Source organism: Podarcis melisellensis (assembly GCF_964234715.1).
Source record: "Podarcis melisellensis genome assembly, chromosome: 5".
NCBI lineage: Eukaryota > Metazoa > Chordata > Lepidosauria > Squamata > Lacertidae > Podarcis > Podarcis melisellensis.
The window spans coordinates 22796484-22813592 of record NC_138537.1 but is presented as its reverse complement, the minus strand read 5'-3'; the positions used below and the strand labels follow the sequence as shown (position 1 = coordinate 22813592).

Sequence of the window (17109 nt, the reverse complement as noted above, 5' to 3'; positions counted from 1 at the left end):
TTACGAGACTACCGCTCTTAACCACTACACCACACTGGCTCCCACTGGCTTTAGACATGTGATTGTCTAAAGCAGTGGTTCCCAATTTTTTTTTTGGACCCCTGCCCCCTTGGTTCTATAAACCCAATCTGCTGCCCTATAAAAAAGCATTCTTTAGAAGAGCAGTTCACACTACCCACTAAGAAAGATGATAACACGATAAAATTCACAACAGTAACAGTGAAGGTGGACTTTCCTTCACTGGAGTCTTTTACGCTCAGGTTTGCCTGCCATCTGTCGAGGATGCTTTAGTTGTGATTCCTGCATTGCAGGGGGTTGGACTAGATGGCCCTGGGGAACCATTCCAGTTCTACAACTCTTTGATTCTAAGTTTCCGAAGAAACTACTTCCAATTCATTTTTAAGCTTCACATTTTTCACTTCTCAGATAACGTTTGATATTGAATTACTATTGCATACCGAAGGGCAGATTGGCTGTGGTCCCAAGTCTTTGTCTCAAAGCTTTTGGTGTGTGTATGTTTTGAAGTTGAAATTCCCAGCAAAAAGCAAACTCCTCCTCAAAGAGGGCCCTTTGCCCACGCACAAGGAAATTGGCAATACCTATACCGAAGGATTGGCTAGTCTGCACTCGCTTTAGCAGTTTCCTTTTAAGCTCAGTTTCAGAAACAATGACCTAAATATTTCAGAATGAATTCTGGTGGCAGGAAACTCGAAGGTGCAAGCCAAGATTAACAGCAATAAACAGAAGGCATGTGCAGCATGTTCCAAAATAATGTCTTTGCATGAAACTCAGGAATGGAACTAACTCCCAGATGCAAAGAAGAATATATACTCTGGAAGGCTTTGAATCTAACACTTCCAGAGTTTAAAAAGGACCTGATAGATAGCCTAACTTAATGGTACAGAGTTTTCTACTCCTACTGGAATTTTTGGCTTCTTCTTCACATTATAGTTTTAGGTGCACCAAACAATGTAGCATTTGAATCGTCCAAACACATGTTGGCAAATGAATATATACAGTCATGAGAGAGCTAGGATTGATTACAGTTCCCTGCCAGGTGTATTCCCAGTGACAAACCCAGGTTTCTTACTGTGTAAAAGTCAGCCTAGGTCCCAGAGCTAATTCACCAGTCTCTTGTGACCAATACTCCATCCCAGCTGCTAGAGGGAGTACTGCCACTATAGGTGAATTCCACCGGGTCCTGAGTTTGGCACTATACTTCAGCTTAAAACACCTCAACATTTTATCATTATATCAACTTTTAACTATGTACTAATTAAAGGTGATTTGCCTTATTCCATGACCAACCAGGGCATTCTAAGAAATCTTCATTCTTGAGTTTCACATAAAGGCACACAGCTGAATAATTACCCGGTAATAGGGAAGGCCTTGGCATGACTTGTTGTTGCTGTTATTTAGTTGTTTAGTTGTGTCCAACTCTTCGTGACCCCATGGACCACAGCACGCCAGGCACTCCTGTCTTCCACTGCTTCCCGCAGTTTGGTCAAACTCATGCTGGTAGCTTCGAGAACACTATCCAACCATCTCATCCTCTGTCGTCCCCTTCTCCTTGTGCCCTCCATCTTTCCCAACATCAGGGTCTTTTCCAGGGAGTCTTCTCTTCTCATGAGGTGGCCAAAGTCTTGGAGCCTCAGCTTCACGATCTGTCCTTCCAGTGAGCACTCAGGGCTGATTTCCTTCAGAATGGATAGGTTTGATCTTCTTGCAGTCCATGGGACTCTCAAGAGTCTCCTCCAGCACCATAATTCAAAAGCATCAATTCTTCGGCGATCAGCCTTCTTTATGGTCCAGCTCTCACTTCCATACATCACTACTGGGAAAACCATAGCTTTTACTATACGGACCTTTGACAGCAAGGTGATTTCCCCGGTTTTTTTAGATGCTGTCTAGCTTTGTCATTGCTTTTCTCCCAAGAAGCAGGCATCTTTTAATTTCGTGGCTGCTGTCACCATCTGCAGTGATCATGGAGCCCAAGAAAGTAAAATCGCCTGTTGTCTTTGTCCATGGAGTTTTCTTGGCAGGGATACTGGAGTGGCTTGCCAGTTCCTCCTCCAGGTGGATCACGTTTGGTCAAAACTCTCCACTATGACCTGTTCATCTTGGGTGTCCTGCACGGCATAGTTCATAGCTTCTCTGAGTTATTCAAGCCCCTTCGCTACGACAAGGCAGTGATCCATGAAGGGGTGGCATGCCTAGTCCATATTTATACTCCCTTTCTTTCACCCAATTTTCTACAGTTTATAAATTGGCATGTTCTTCCTTGAACAGCTGGTTCCAGGTTTAATCAAGCAGAGACATATGTAACTCTTGACTCTGAACAGGAAACATGTAAAATTAAAAGGTACCCTATGTATGAAAATAATAAGAGAGAGAGGGAAGAAGAATCTTTGTTTGCACCAGCCACTAGCCATAGCAATAAAATAAAACATAATGTACTGAAGATAGAGGTCAAAACTTAACTACGGTATACAAAATACATTCTGGAGGTTTACATCAATAATCAAATAATAGATCTTATTATAATTGCCCCTGCTAATTTTTTTTGCAGTTTTTGCTGTCACCAGGTTATCTTGATCTGCTAGAAGCAAGGACACAGTAGAAGTGGTTGAAAGTAATAATATATTTCACTCTCAATTTAACCAAAAATTCTGTGTTGTTCCAGCTCAGTTTTGAGTGGGTCACAGAGATGAACCCTCTCCTTTTCTTGTGTTCAATTAGAATAGGGAGCAACCAGAATTCACTCATCTAGGGGTTCATTTGGTGCTGGCTATTATCAGAGAACTGTCAGCCACCCAGACAGCCATCTTCAAAGGAATATATAGGGCCCAGTGCTGCGTTTATCTCACTTTTTATGGTAGGAAGAATGATCCCTGGATTCAAGGATGCTTAGCCAGTCTTTTTTTCTGCTCCTCCAACCTTGGACTGAAGCATAATGATCATTGTGGCTTCCTTGAACCTTTGGCTTATACAATCTGCTCCTTCTCTACAGCACTCCAGGAAAATGAGTCGGAAAACTACATAACTTAACACTGGATTACAACTGTAGGACTACAGGATTTTTTGGACTAATTTTCTTGGGCGCCATAGAGAAGGAGCAGATGCACATGTTGTTAGTCCGACTCTCACCAAACCCAGCCAATATGAGCAATGGTCAGGGTTGGTGGAATGAATATTCATTTATTAAATTTGTATCCCACCCTTCACCCCAGAGGATCAAAATGTTAAAACAATACAATTTAATTAAAATAAAACATTTTAAAATACAATTAAAAATGATCTAAAAACATTTAAAAGCATTTAAGGTAAAGGTAAAGGGACCCCTGACCATTAGGTCCAGTCGTGACAGACTCTGAGGTTGCGGCGCTCTTCTCACTTTATTGGCCGAGGGAGCCGGCATACAGCTTCCGGGTCATGTGGCCAGCATGACTAAGCCGCTTCTGGCGAACCAGAGCAGCGCACGGAAACGCCGTTTACCTTCCCGCTGGAGCGGTACCTATTTATCTACTTGCAGTTTGACGTGCTTTCAAACTGCTAGGCTGGCAGGAGCAGGGACCAAGCAACGGGAGCTCACCCCGTCGCGGGGATTCAAACCGCCGACCTTCTGATTGGCAAGTGCTAGGCTCTGTGGTTTAATCCATAGCACCACCAAAAGCATTTAGAACATCCTAAAAGCCTTTAGCAGCAGTCCAGCAATGTTTGAGGGGACAGTTTCCCTATCCTTGGTGTATTGTTAATGACACTGATTGGTGTTTAAATGGGAATAATAATAATAATAATAATAATAATAAATTTTATTTATATCCCGCCCTCCCCAGCCGGAGCTGGGCTCAGGGCGGCTAACAATCAAATAATCCGACATTCTAAAAACGATCTGAAGCTATACTACGAAGCATCGTGCCTTTGCTGGTTAAAAGAATGGATTAAACTTAAAAATACAAAACTCTTGGATTTGGAAGGATTTGACAACAGATTTGGATGGCACGCATACCTTTGGAAAGAAAAGAAGAAGGGATACAAAACTTTTGAAAATCACATCTTCCGGAAATCGCTATGGGAAGTTTGGGACAGATATAAAAACATATTGGAAGGGGGGGTGCCACATTGGCTATCACCACTAGAGGTTATGGGGGTCAAAAAAGTTAATATGAGAAGCGATTGGATTACCTATGGAGACTTAGTAGAGAAAGAAGGAGGAAAGTGGAGATTAAAACCATATGAACAAGTCAAAGAGCATGTTTTTGATTGGCTGCACTACCATCAAATAAATGAAATGTTCAAAAGGGATGTGAAAGAAAAGGGGTATAAAGAAAAAGATTCGAGATACCAAACAGAGATAGTGAACAGCGACTCCAAAACAATTTCCAAAATGTACAAAATCTTGCTGGAATGGCACACAATAGATGAGGAAGTGAAAGTAGTAATGATTCAGTGGGCCAAAGATTTAGGATACAATATAGATTTCGACGACTGGCAGAAAATATGGAATGAGAATTTGAAATTTACGGCATGTACCACACTAAAAGAAAATGTAATGAAGATGGTTTACAGGTGGTACATGACACCAGCAAAATTGGCAAAAATGTATAAAACCTGTAACAAATGCTGGAGGTGTAAGGAGAAGGAGGGTACGTTCATACATATGTGGTGGGACTGTAAAAAAGCAAGGGGGTTCTGGGAAGCTATATACAACGAACTAAAGAAAATACTAAAATACAATTTTGCTAAAAAACCAGAAACCTTCCTTCTAGGTATAACAAGAACGGATATAAGTAGGAGAGATCTTAAACTGTTTCAATATGCTACTGTCGCAGCAAGGACACTGCTAGCACAAAGGTGGAAACAAGAAACGGTTCCGACTTTAGAGGAATGGAGGTCAAAACTAATAGATTACGCAGAGTTAGACAAATTAACGGGGAAAATTAGATACAAAAAGGACCAGAATTTTATTGAGGACTGGGGGAAATTTACAGAGTATTTGGAAAGTATATGTGAGGATAGTACAACGCTAGCGTGTTTTAAAGAGGCTTTGTGAAAGTAGAAGGAGTATTGTCAAAAGGCAAGCAAAGATAGAAACATAATACTTAATGGCAATATAAAATTAAGGAATGTGAAGAGAGGATTGGGAATACGAAAGATTGTCAGAAAGGTTGGGGGAGGTCCAAGTAAGGCTAAATATGTGATATATAAATGGATTTGTTTATTGCTTTTTATGGAAAACTTTAATAAAAATTTATACATGAATAAAAACGTTCATTATAAAAATTAAGTAAATCAAATTAAAATCAAATTAATGGCAACCATCAAGCAAATTCTGTGTAGATTGCCGATTGCCAGAGGAGGTGGGTCAGGCTGCGCCCTGACCGAAGGCCTGGTGGAACAGCTCTGTCTTGCAGGCCCTGCGGAAAGATGTCAGGTCCCGCAGGGCCCTAGTCTCTTGTGACAGAGCGTTCCACCAGATTGGAGCCGCGCCCGAGAAGGCCCTGGCTCTGGTTGAGGCCAGCCTAACCTCTCTGTGGCCTGGGATCTTTAGGATGTTTTTATTTGCAGACCGTAAATTTCTCTGTGGGACATACCAGGAGAGGTGGTCCCGTAGGTACGAGGGTCCTAGGCCGTATAGGGCTTTAAAGGTGAGAACCAGCACCTTAAACCTGATCCTGTACTCCACCGGGAGCCAGTGCAGCTGGTATAATACCGGATGGATATGATCTCGCAGCGAAGACCCCGTAAGGAGTCTCGCCGCGGCATTCTGCACCCGCTGGAGTTTCTGGGTCAGTCTCAAGGGCAGCCCCACGTAGAGCGAGTTACAATAATCCAGTCTGGAGGTGACCGTCGCGTGGATCACAGTGGCTAGGTCAGGGCGAGAGAGATAAGGAGCCAACTGCTTAGCTTGGCGGAGATGGAAAAATGCCGCCTTTGTTATAGCTGTAATCTGCGCCTCCATAGAGAGGGAGTTATCGAAGATTACACCCAAACTCTTAACGGACGATGTTGGCACTAATTGCACCCCCGCAAGAGATTAGAGTTGCCCCCTCAGTCCCATATCGCTCCGTCCCAGCCAGAGGACCTCTGTCTTAGAAGGATTTAACTTCAACCGGCTCCCACGTAACCATCCAGCCACAGCTTCCAGACATCTGGTCAGTGTATCTGGGGCCGAGTCAGGATGGCCGTCCATCAACAGATAGAGTTGGGTGTCATCGGCATACTGATGGCAACCCAGCCCAAAACTCCGGACAAGCTGGGCGAGGGGGCGCATAAAGATGTTAAAAAGCATCGGGGAGAGAATCGCACCCTGAGGCACTCCAGGCTGAGTGTCGAGGAGAAACCTATGCCCACAATCTGCTGGAGCCACAAAAAGGTAAGGCAAGACCAGTGCTATTTTTCTAGAAAAAGAGGTGCCGGAATTCACCATGAACGCCTCCCTTGTTCTCTTAGAACGGCAATGGCACCCACCTGAGAGGTGCCAGAACTCAGTTCTGGCAAGTTCCAGCTGAAGAGTCCCTGGGCAAGCATAAAGATCTATGTATTCTAGCTTTCTGCTACTTCCCTAAAACTGGAAGAATCAACAGCTGTTGAGACACCAAGTGAGAAAAGAAATGCCAGCCATATTCACCCTTAGGGAAAGGATTGGTTCTAAAGCTAAATGAACAGTACTGTAACTGCATTTCCTTTTTCCTGTACTAAGTTAAATCCTGTAATTATGTTTTTGACATTACTTCTTATTTACAAACTGTGAGAGAAGGTGCCTGAACATTTTAATGTGCACACTTGCTCTCGGTTGCCCCCACCCACCACTGCCATGTAGCTTCCTAAAGGTTCCCCATGAGGAAATGCAGTTTTTGGTGTGAAACAGGTTCCCTACCCCTGCTCTACAGAGTTGTAACTGCAGGCACTGCCTCAGGAACAGGATCTTGCCTCCGTACTGTTAAGGTAGATGAAATATCCTCTAAGAATCTGGTGCCTTTAACAGACAGAGGCAGGACTCTTAGGAATTTGTCATATGAAATTCAGCGAGTGAGAGAAACATCACCTGCTGCATTTCTGGCTAGCAAGAGTCTTGGGAAAGAGAAAGAGTTGACAAATCTGCCTGTCCTCTAATGACTGCAACTGGCAACAGGGAGATGCCGAGACATGAGTAGAGAGTCTCTTGCGGAGTATGTGAGAAGCAGAAGGCTTGATCATTGTGTTTATTACCTAAGAAGATGTTTTTCTTCTCCTTGAAGTCACACTGTGTACCAAATCCTTGTGAAATTGCGACATCCCTCAAACCACAGACTTCCATGCTTATGTGATTTATAAAGATTGCCAGCAACGCTCCTGTTTATTTCCTCTGGTATTATGACCAAATAGTTCTATCCCTTCTGCAGTGTTTGTCTTAAGCTTGTTTTTGGATGCAGAAACAAAGGCAAGAGCCACACAAAGAGTTGGAAGGGACCCTGAGGATCATCTAGTCCAACCCTCTGTATGCAAGGAATATGCAGCTGTCCCAAATGGGGAGTGAACCTGCAATCTTGGCGTTACAGAATTGAAAGTGGAGATCATCAGTTAGATCTCTCTCTCTCTCTCTCTCTCTGTGTGTGTGTGTGTGTATGCATGTATGGTATGTGCTGTATGTATGTACTAGTGTTGTGCTTGGTAGCCCACAGGCCACATCCATCACTGACATGTAGCCACTTGGAAATTGAAGCCTCAAAAGGGAATTTTGTCCTAGGGAACTTGGAAGCAGCCAAGGCATTCCAATGGCCATGGGGCGGGGGGAATTCCTTCTAATCCTTCCCTACAATCCTTCTAATCCTTCCCTTCCCTACAAACACTACACATTGGGGCCAATAGTTGGTTGGGTGTACAAAGCTTATTGCCTTTCCCCCCTTTCAATTCCAGGTGCTAAATTGTTCTGCTTAAAGCAGGGGTGGATAGTCAACCGAGGCACTAAAGATGTGGCTGAACTACAACTCCCATCAGCCCCCCCCAGGCAATAGTCGGGGATGGGTGAAGTTCAGCAAATACCCGGAAGGTCAAAGGTTGACCTACTCACCGAACCCCCCCCCTTTGCCTTAAAGGAATCACGCCATCCAGGTATCCGTGTAAGCATGAATCCAGTTCAGTCACCCCCAGCAAGATCGAGAGACACAGGTTCCTTAAGTAAAGGTAAAGGGACCCCTGACCATTAGGTCCAGTCGTGGCCGACTCTGGGGTTGCGGCGCTTATCTCGCTTTGTTGGCCGAGGGAGCCGGCGTACAGCTTCCGGGTCATGTGGCCAGCATGACTAAGCCACTTCTGGCGAACCAGAGCAGCGCAGGGAAACACCGTTTACCTCCCCACTGGAGTGGTACCTATCTATCTACTTGCACTTTTGTGCTTTCGAACTGCTAGGTTGGCAGGAGCAGGGACCGAGCAACGGGAGCTCACCCTGTGGCGGGGATTCAAACCGCCGACCTTCTGATCGGCAAGTCCTAGACTCTGTGGTTTAACCCACAGGGCCACCCGCGTACCTTTCTCATGACTTAATTCTAAAAGGTCTCTTTGGGACCTTTGGGAAAGGCTCAAGTCACTTGTGGATCCGAAAGGCCCGATCCACACATTTCCGAGCGCTCTACCCGGACGCTCCGGCGGGGCAGGCAGTGGCATAGCGTGGATTGTCAGCACCGGGGCAAGGCAAGTAATTTGCACCCCCTAACCCGTGGATTTGCGCCCCCTAACCCTAACCCCCAGATGTTGCGCACGGTGCGGCCGGCCCCCCCTGCACCCGCCCCACGCTACGCCACTGGGGGCAGGGGGCTGTTCACATGCCCTCGGCGGCCCTTCCCGCGCCTCGGCTCCGACGCCAGGGCTCAGCCCTTCGCATGCAAATCCAAGCGGCTGCTGCCGGGACCTTGGCAACGGCCGCGGCGCCATCTGGCCGTGCGCCCGCGGGGAGGCAGCCTCGCCTTTCGCCGCTCGGCCGGACGGCGAGGGCGGCGCTAAGGGCAGCGGGGAGGCGGCGCTAAGGGCAGCGGAGGGGGGCCGAAGGTACCGCGGCGGCGCTGGGCGCGCGAGGAGGGACGGTGGCTGGGGCGGGCGGGCAGGCAGGCAGGCAGGTCAAGTTCCCGCCGGGTGGTGCGCTCTGGCTCCGCGTCGGGACTCCCTCGCCGCCTCAGTCCTGGGAGAAGGAGACACGGCGCGGAGGGAGCTTCTGTTTTTGCAGGTGGGGCGGGCGGGCGCGCCGACCGAGAGCGCCCTCGCCTCGCGCGCACGCCGAAATGAGGTGAGCGGCTGCGCTTCGTTTGGGTGGGGCGCTTGGCGGGAAAGCGCCGCGGGGACCGTGCGCTCGGGTGGGACCTCCGTGGCGCAGGCAGGGAGTCCCGCGCTCTCCTCTCGTACCTGTGGAAAAGAAGAAGAGAAAAGTTTTGCCTTAGTTGAGGTGGCCGCTCTTCCCAACTCCGCGCCGCCGCCGCCCCCTCGGTGGGGAGGTCGCAGGAGCCGGGCGGGAAAGAACATACAAAGCCCGCGAGAATGCTAAGAGAAGGGGGCGGTGGGAACGGGGCCAGGGGCTCTGCAGGGAAGCTGAGGAGAAAGGCGTGGGAATTCCAGCAGAGCCCGGGAGGTGAAAGAGCGCGGCGGCCTTTCTTTACTTTTATAGACAAAGGTGTGATCTCTTTCATCTCGGAAGTCTTCAAAAAGATCGCAGCGCGCGAGGAAGCCCGCATGCCAATAGCCCCTGACAATCCACTTGAGGGGACTTAAGTGGCTCATAACTCCCTCCTCCCTGCCTCCGGTGGCGGGTAGTTTGTTAAGGGTTCACTTTTGAGGAGGACAACTCCGTGCATGGAAATAAGCCTCGCGGCATTTAATGGGCTTTCTTTCCTCTTCCATATATGCACTCGGAGGAAAGAAAGCCCATTACATGCTGTGAGGCTAATTTCCAAGCAAACAGGCACTCAGGATTTCTGCCCGGGGCTCAGTGTGGGGACTTGCTTCTTAGTAAACGGTCTGCATGGGGACTGTGCTTCTTAGATGCTGCATCCTTAAAAAAGAATACCCAGCACATTAGTTTTGGTGTGAGTTTTCAAAGGTGAACACTTGCTTCGTCAAATGCATCAGTAGGAGTTGGCTTGCCGAAGTTCCTCCTGTGTTATAAGTGTCACTGCGCTTCCTTGTTTTCTTATCAGGTTGGAGATCAGGCTTTTGACCTGAACTTGAGCAGGAGCTAAGGAACTGTGCCACTCAGTTCTCATTTTAACTTCTGCTGCTTGGCTATAGGAGCCTCATTTACAGTGTCTGGAAAGCCTTTTAAAGACCCGGAGGAGTTTTGGAGGTAGTTTCTGATGTTCATGGTGGTCTACTGATCTTTTATTTTTATTTTTTAAAAGCATTTTAAGTGTGTCTTTGGACCCCAGCCCTAGTTTTTAAGTAGCTCCACCCTCCCTTTTCCCCCAGTCATCAATTCATGACCTGGGTTTGCCTCCAGCTGCTGGGCTATTTTCACATGTGTTAAATGGGTTGATGGTTAAGAATGATGAGTGATGGAATAGTTTTGCTTGTTTCACCATGTGCCCAAGCCCTGGTTTGTTTTTTCCTTGTGCAGATTCCCTCCTTGCACCTTACCCCAAGATGCACCTACGCGCCATGGGTGAATGTTGAAAAAACGGATTGCATGCCTGCTGTAATCTCACTCTGCCTTCAGAACCTCATGAAATACCATTCAGAGTGCTTTAATTGCAGGAAATATTCTTTGGAGGGCTTTGCTTGTAGGAAAGATGGAGAAATCCTTATCTGTATGATTGATGAAAACTTGTGTGTGACATGGCACATCAACAGAAGTTGGTCCAACAAAAACAATAACTTTACATGTTTTATTTCTCTTTCTAGAACCACCATGGCAGCAACCACCTATACTAAATGATTCTTGGCAAGCGTTGTAGTTCTGTAATTGAATAGTTCCTCTGCTTTGTTGTTTAACAGCTAGTGTACATGTAGGATAAGAAACTCCCTACTCTGCAGGTTTTTAAAATTAAGCTGGACCTTGCCCTTGCTTTAAATGCTTCCAGCTCTTTAACTTTCACCACATTGCCAGCCAAATGGTGCCTGGGTTGCTCAAACAAACCATGGTTAAGGAATGGTGCTGGGTTCAGACATAATGCCATGCTGTAGTTAAAACAAACCAATATTTCTAAGCCAACAGCAAACCATTGCTTCCGATCGTGGTTTGTTGGTAGTAAACAAATCACGTATAAGATGCTAGGTAGGGTTCATACCTAATTGTAATAGTTTTGTGTTATGTGCGTATCAGGCTACTGAATGATTGAAGTTTTAATTGCTTCTGTTTTCTTGTTAAAAAGGGCTGTCTGCATTCCTCTCCCAATGTTGGGTTGACCGTTGCCCTTGGTTATGGACGGCCCAAATGAAGTGGACTTTTCCAACAACAACATTGCACCATTGTGGAGGAGGAGGTCAGCCCACCAGACCCATTTGCACACAAGGAACAAACTCAGGCCTCAGTCTTACCAGAGCTCCACTGGGGTTCTCTTCACAGATTTCCCCGTGGAAGACAAGGATACGTTTACTTTAACTCAGCCTGATGAAACTATAATTACTTCTCTGGACAGCAGATCCATTCAGAGGAGCCCTTTGCTTTTCAGCTGCGGCCTTGGTTCTGTGCCAAATGGAAAGGTTCAGTTTCCGGAGCATAAGGCTCTCTCCCCTAGGCTTTCTGACCAGTCACCCCAAGTCCTGAAAATGGTTTCAAATAATTCTATACATTTTACAGCCAGTGGTCCTATAAATTCAGCAAGCAGCAAGCTAGCTCACCCAGGGAGGATTTCCAATCGAGCAGCACTTTGTCCAGAGAAGGAACAAATTGTTTTCTCATCAAGCCTTGGATTGTCGCCTACGGAAATCGTGCATTCGCCAAATAACAACACATCCTCAGCATTGCAACCCAGCCAGCTTCCTAAAAGCTCAGAGAAGGCATCTGTTTGCCTGTCTGCTCCCTTGGAACAGCAGCATCTGCCTCTCCAAAGACTGCCGTCAAATCAGAATGAGCTTGCAGAAACGCCGCCCGTGGTTCTGAGTACGCACAGTCCTGCTGCGTTGAAAGTGGGGAAGCAGCAGATCATCCCTAAGAGTTTGGCTACTGAAATAAAAGTAACCAACAAAGCTAATAGCCAGAATGTGGAGCCAAGCAGGAGGGCTCTCAAGGTCCGTAGCATGGTGGAGACCCTTGGGTTGCCTTTGGTAGCTGGTGGAGGCGAAGAAGCAGAAGCAGATGTGGACAGCCCAGGGATGCTGAAACGTAGTTTGAGGTCTACTTCCTATCGGCGGGCCGTTGTGAGTGGCATTGACTTTGACAGCAGTGCCAGTTTTAAGACAAAAAACAGAATGTCCCAGCCAGTTCTGAAGGCGGTTGTGGAAGATAAGGAGAAATTCTCTAGCTTAGGAAGAATAAAGGTAAGGAAATGGATGAAACTTGCTTTGTTAATGAGTTGCAGTGATATGTAGGTTTTAAAAATGGGGAAAAATGTGTTTTATTTGTATGCAAAATTTGCATCCCTGCTACCCTTCAAGCAGTTTAAAGTAGTATGTTAACTTCATACCAACCCTGTGATATAGGTGAGAGATAGCGATTTGCTCATAGTAAATTCGGTGGCAATCCATCCTACAGTCTGCATTTATGTTTAGTTTGTTGAACACACCATCAAACATGAAGGGAAGATGCAAGTCTGCAGACAGCAATTATGGGTTGTATCCAACTAAGTTCTGTTTGGAAATCAATGGACCTAGGTTGGTCATTGATTTCAATGCGTCTACTCTGAATAAAAGTAATATTGGATGCAATCTGACGTTTCCACAGGAAACGGACATACGTCAGGTGTAGAGCATATGTGAAGGTCCTGTGTTCTGTCAATGGTATTTCTAGGTAGGGCTGGGGAAAACTCCTGCTTGTCTGAAAAATACTAAGCAAAGTGGCCCAGTGATCTCACTGTATAAGACAGCTTAGTGTTAAGCTGGAGCAGGTTGTCAAGTTTGTATCCCTCTGTGAGCTATATTGGCTCATTGGTATGGTGGAGAATATTGGCAGGTGCAACTCTCTCTGGACAGAATAAGTGCCCCCTCATTCCCACACATGAACGAATGACTCTGATCCATGCTGGAAGCAGAATGGGAGATTAAACCACTCCATAGAAGGGTTTGTTGAATTCTAAAGGAAAGTTGGAGGCTTTGTGGCAAGGAGGGGTGGTGCGTTCTCCAGGGTCAGCTCTGTATTGTGACTCGTGTGTTTTGCTGCTGCTGCGTGTGTCCAGCTGCCTTCAGTTTATCAGCACCAGCTGGGAAACAAATGGGCACTTCCTTTTCTTCCTGCATAGTCTTCTCCATTCAGCACTTGAATGCTGTGGTTCTCAACTTTGCAGCAATGATAGGAACAGAAAGCAAACAGAACTTAAACATGAATGCCATCTTCTTAGAGTGCGGGAGATTTTTTGTAACATTTTTATCCTCTTTTGAGCTGTAGTGTAATTGCAGCATCAGTACCTATTCTGTCAAGCCAAGGAAGTTCTTTGACGTAATCAGGCTTCCTCAACCTCGGTCCTCCAGATGTTTTTGGCCTACAACTCCCATGATCCCTAGCTAGCAGGACCAGTGGTCAGGGATGATGGGAATTGTAGTCTCAAAACATCAGGAGGGCCAAGGCTGTAATATGACCCTTTGAAATTATTTCTTAAAGGGGGACATTAAGATGTGCTGCTTCATTTGTGAAGTTGGTTGGAAGCCCCTGGTTAAGAAACGCATTGTGAATTATTTTTCATACACAGGGGTTGACTAATCTTGGCTGGCTTTAGTTATTCAACTGAAAACTAGTTGTCACCCGGAATCCCTTCTGCTCCTGGCCTTGTGCGGTGTGTCTGAAATGCAGTTGGCATTGGAGCTAGGGAGAGAGGGGGGCATTTTTGCTCAGTGCTGAAGCAAGGTGGGTGGGTAGAGGCTTTCTGTCGCTCTGGCTATTGTACTGCACTGGGTCTTGCTTGGAAGTATGGAAGTATGATCTATGTAACTGCACTTCAGTCACACTTCTATGTGAATCAGATGGGTCAGGTACAATGACATACCCAAAAGCTGCTTTCAGGGGAAAGAGAAGCTGGCAAAAAAAAAAAAGAAAGGTGGAGGTACTCTTCTTTCTCCAGTTCATTAGCCTGTGCAGATTGAAGAGGCAACACTGATCTCATTGGCAAGGACTACTTGGAATTGTTGATTGGGGACATTGTAGGGCATGGATGGATCTTACTATTGTCCATCCTGTAGACAAGAATACAGAAACAGGAACCAATAGCTGCTTCTCATCCATTACTTACCTCTGAATACAGGTTTGTCACCTGTACCCCACTTACCACATCCCTTTGTATGTGAACAAAGGAAATAATTCTATATGCAGGCAGCATTTGCATAACACTGCTTTTGCACCTAAGCTAAACCATTGAGAAGTCTAATGAGGAAAGTTAGGTTAAACATATGTAAACAGCAGTTATGTATAAGCAGCATTTATAGTAGTCATTTTACTCTAATGTCTTTGCTGAAGTAGAATGCTTAATTTAATCCCCATTTTAAATATGTTTGAGTAATAGCCTTGCAGCCTGATCACACAGTGGATTTATGTCCCAGGTAAATGTCATAAGATTTCAGGCTTAATTATATTGTGTCTAGATAATGATGCATTAAGATGCTGCTAAAGGAATGTTTAAGATGATGCGGAAAACTTTGATTGCCTAACGTGTCATAATTTTGATGTTTTTAATTTGCAACCTACCTTATGGGTCCTGGATTCCTTTAATAACAAACATTTGATTAAAATTTCTGCAGGATGCCTTAAAATTGCATAGTGAAGCACTCAAGGGCTAACCATAATTAGGGGTCCTGCATCTAAACACACACCCGTGTAGCAGAGTGGACACTTAATTATTTTGCATTCATGGTGATATACATGGTTGTTTTTACACTAGTGTACACCTATTTAGGGACGCGGGTGGCGCTGTGGGTAAAACCTCACCGCCTAGGACTTGCCGATCGCATGGTCGGCGGTTCGAATCCCCGCGGCGGGGTGAGCTCCCGTCATTCGGTCCCAGCGCCTGCCAACCTAGCAGTTTGAAAGCACCCCCGGGTGCAAGTAGATAAATAGGGACCGCTTACCAGCGGGAAGGTAAACAGCGTTTCTGTGCAGTGGCGTAGCGTGGGGGGTGCAGGGGGGGCGGCCGCACTGGGCGCAACATCTGGGGGTTAGGGTTAGGGGGCACAAATCCACGGGTTAGGGGGCGCAAATCCACGGGTTAGGGGGCGCAAATTACTTGCCTTGCCCCAGGTGCTGACAACCCACGCTACGCCACTGTTTCTGTGTGCTGCGCTGGCTCGCCAGATGCAGCTTGTCACGCTGGCCACATGACCCGGAAGTGTCTCCGGACAGCGCTGGCTCCCAGCCTCTAGAGTGAGATGAGCGCACAACCCTAGAGTCTGTCAAGACTGGCCTGTATGGGCAGGGGTACCTTTACCTTTACCTTTTACACCTATTTAAGTGGACTATCTTGTGAAGTGGCCATCAGCAAAACATCTATAAACAATTGCTCAGCAGTAGCCTTTCTTAGCCTGATGTCCTCAAACACTTTGGAACGCAGCTCCCATCATCCTTGACCATTCTGGCTGGGGTTGATGGGAACTGCAGTCCAGTGGCATATGCAGGGCAGCAGATTGATGCAAAGGCTACACTAGAGGAAACTGTTCTACAGCAAATGGGAGACAACCTTGCCTGCCTTAGACAAATGCCATCGACTTTAAAGACTGTTCCAAACAAATGAAGTCACTTGCATGTTTACTAAATGGAAATATTTCTATGTGGGGTTTTTAAAATCTGAAGAGTTTATTCCATTTAGAGAGAGAAAATTCATTATTAAAATGTATCATGTGATGGAATCTGGTATACACGCGAACCTCCTCCATTTTCAGATTTCTATTAATTTTAGTGAACGTAGCAAGAGCATGTCCACATTTCCCCCTGAAAGGGTCTAATTGAGGGCCACAACTTCCCAAACATTATAGACCTGTTGAGATGGCTGACCTGACATGACTTGATGATCCATCCTGTAACAGGAAGGGAAGTGGCATTTCTTAAAGTAAACAATTTGATGTATCTTATTTGAACTTAGTTTTATGCAAGGCGTTTTAGGGGAGGGGGTTTGCTACTTGCTGAACCTTCTTGATTTCACTGGTTTGCTTTTTCCTTTCTCTCCCCTCTTTTAAAATAATCTTAGAAGAAAATGCCAAAAGGACAAGGGACCTTTGATGGAGACGGTAAGAACACTTTTTTGGACAATTTCGTGTGAAACCTCAAAAAAGCATGTATGAGGAAACTGAGCCAAATGAGTTGTGTGTTTTAAGCAAAATCATGTACAACTAAATTGTCTTTAATATGGGGTTGTTGTTTTTTAAGTATTTATTTATTTATTTATTTTAAAAAGACCTCCAGTGAATTCAGCTTGTTGAGGTAGGCCTAAAAGTAAATGGGATTGCATGCACCTGCAGAGTTTTCCAACATTGTATTGATGTTTCGGAAGGTTGTGATTGTGAAATCAACTTTTGCAAAATAGGCAATTTCAGAAGTGCCCAAATTTGTGTTTCTTTGCCTCTTGGATTTAGCTATCTCTCTTGTCAAATGTTGCAGTTTATTGTTGATAGTTCCTGCTTTGTGAATGTTGTCGTTCAATGTTTTTGTTGTAAATTGGCTTAGATAATATGCAGGCAGTCTTAGAAACCTGGATAGAAAAGCTAGGAGCTAAATGGCTCTTGGGACCTGGGTTGTGGGTGCCGAAACAGAATGTCTAGTCGCCATTGGGAACACTTTTTATTATTTTGATAAGAGTGAACTAATATGCAATTCACATAAGTGGCAAATTGTTAATTTCACATTTGTAACAGAAATTGTTAATACATGTTTAATTTGCTGTTTACAATAAAAATATTGGCACTCTACTCTTTATTGTTAAACTCCTTAACATATTGTCTATCCTTAACCTATACTTTGAGGCTTCAAAGCACATACATTTCAGTAATCCTTGAGTGTCAGCCAGGCAC

At 45.6% G+C, this 17109-nt stretch overlaps 1 protein-coding gene across 1 annotated transcript in view; it reads left to right on the top strand.

Moving 5' to 3' along the window:
• The first annotated feature begins 9135 nt into the window (after positions 1 to 9135).
• The window catches only part of ARHGEF26 (Rho guanine nucleotide exchange factor 26), a 65740-nt gene continuing 57766 nt past the window's right edge, over positions 9136 to 17109 (top strand). The window contains exons 1-3 of the mRNA XM_081910904.1: positions 9136 to 9262; positions 11337 to 12444; positions 16290 to 16329. Coding sequence (XP_081767030.1) covers positions 11386 to 12444; positions 16290 to 16329 — 1099 coding nt within the window. The 5' untranslated portion in view covers positions 9136 to 9262; positions 11337 to 11385. The remainder of the gene's footprint in view (positions 9263 to 11336; positions 12445 to 16289; positions 16330 to 17109) is intronic.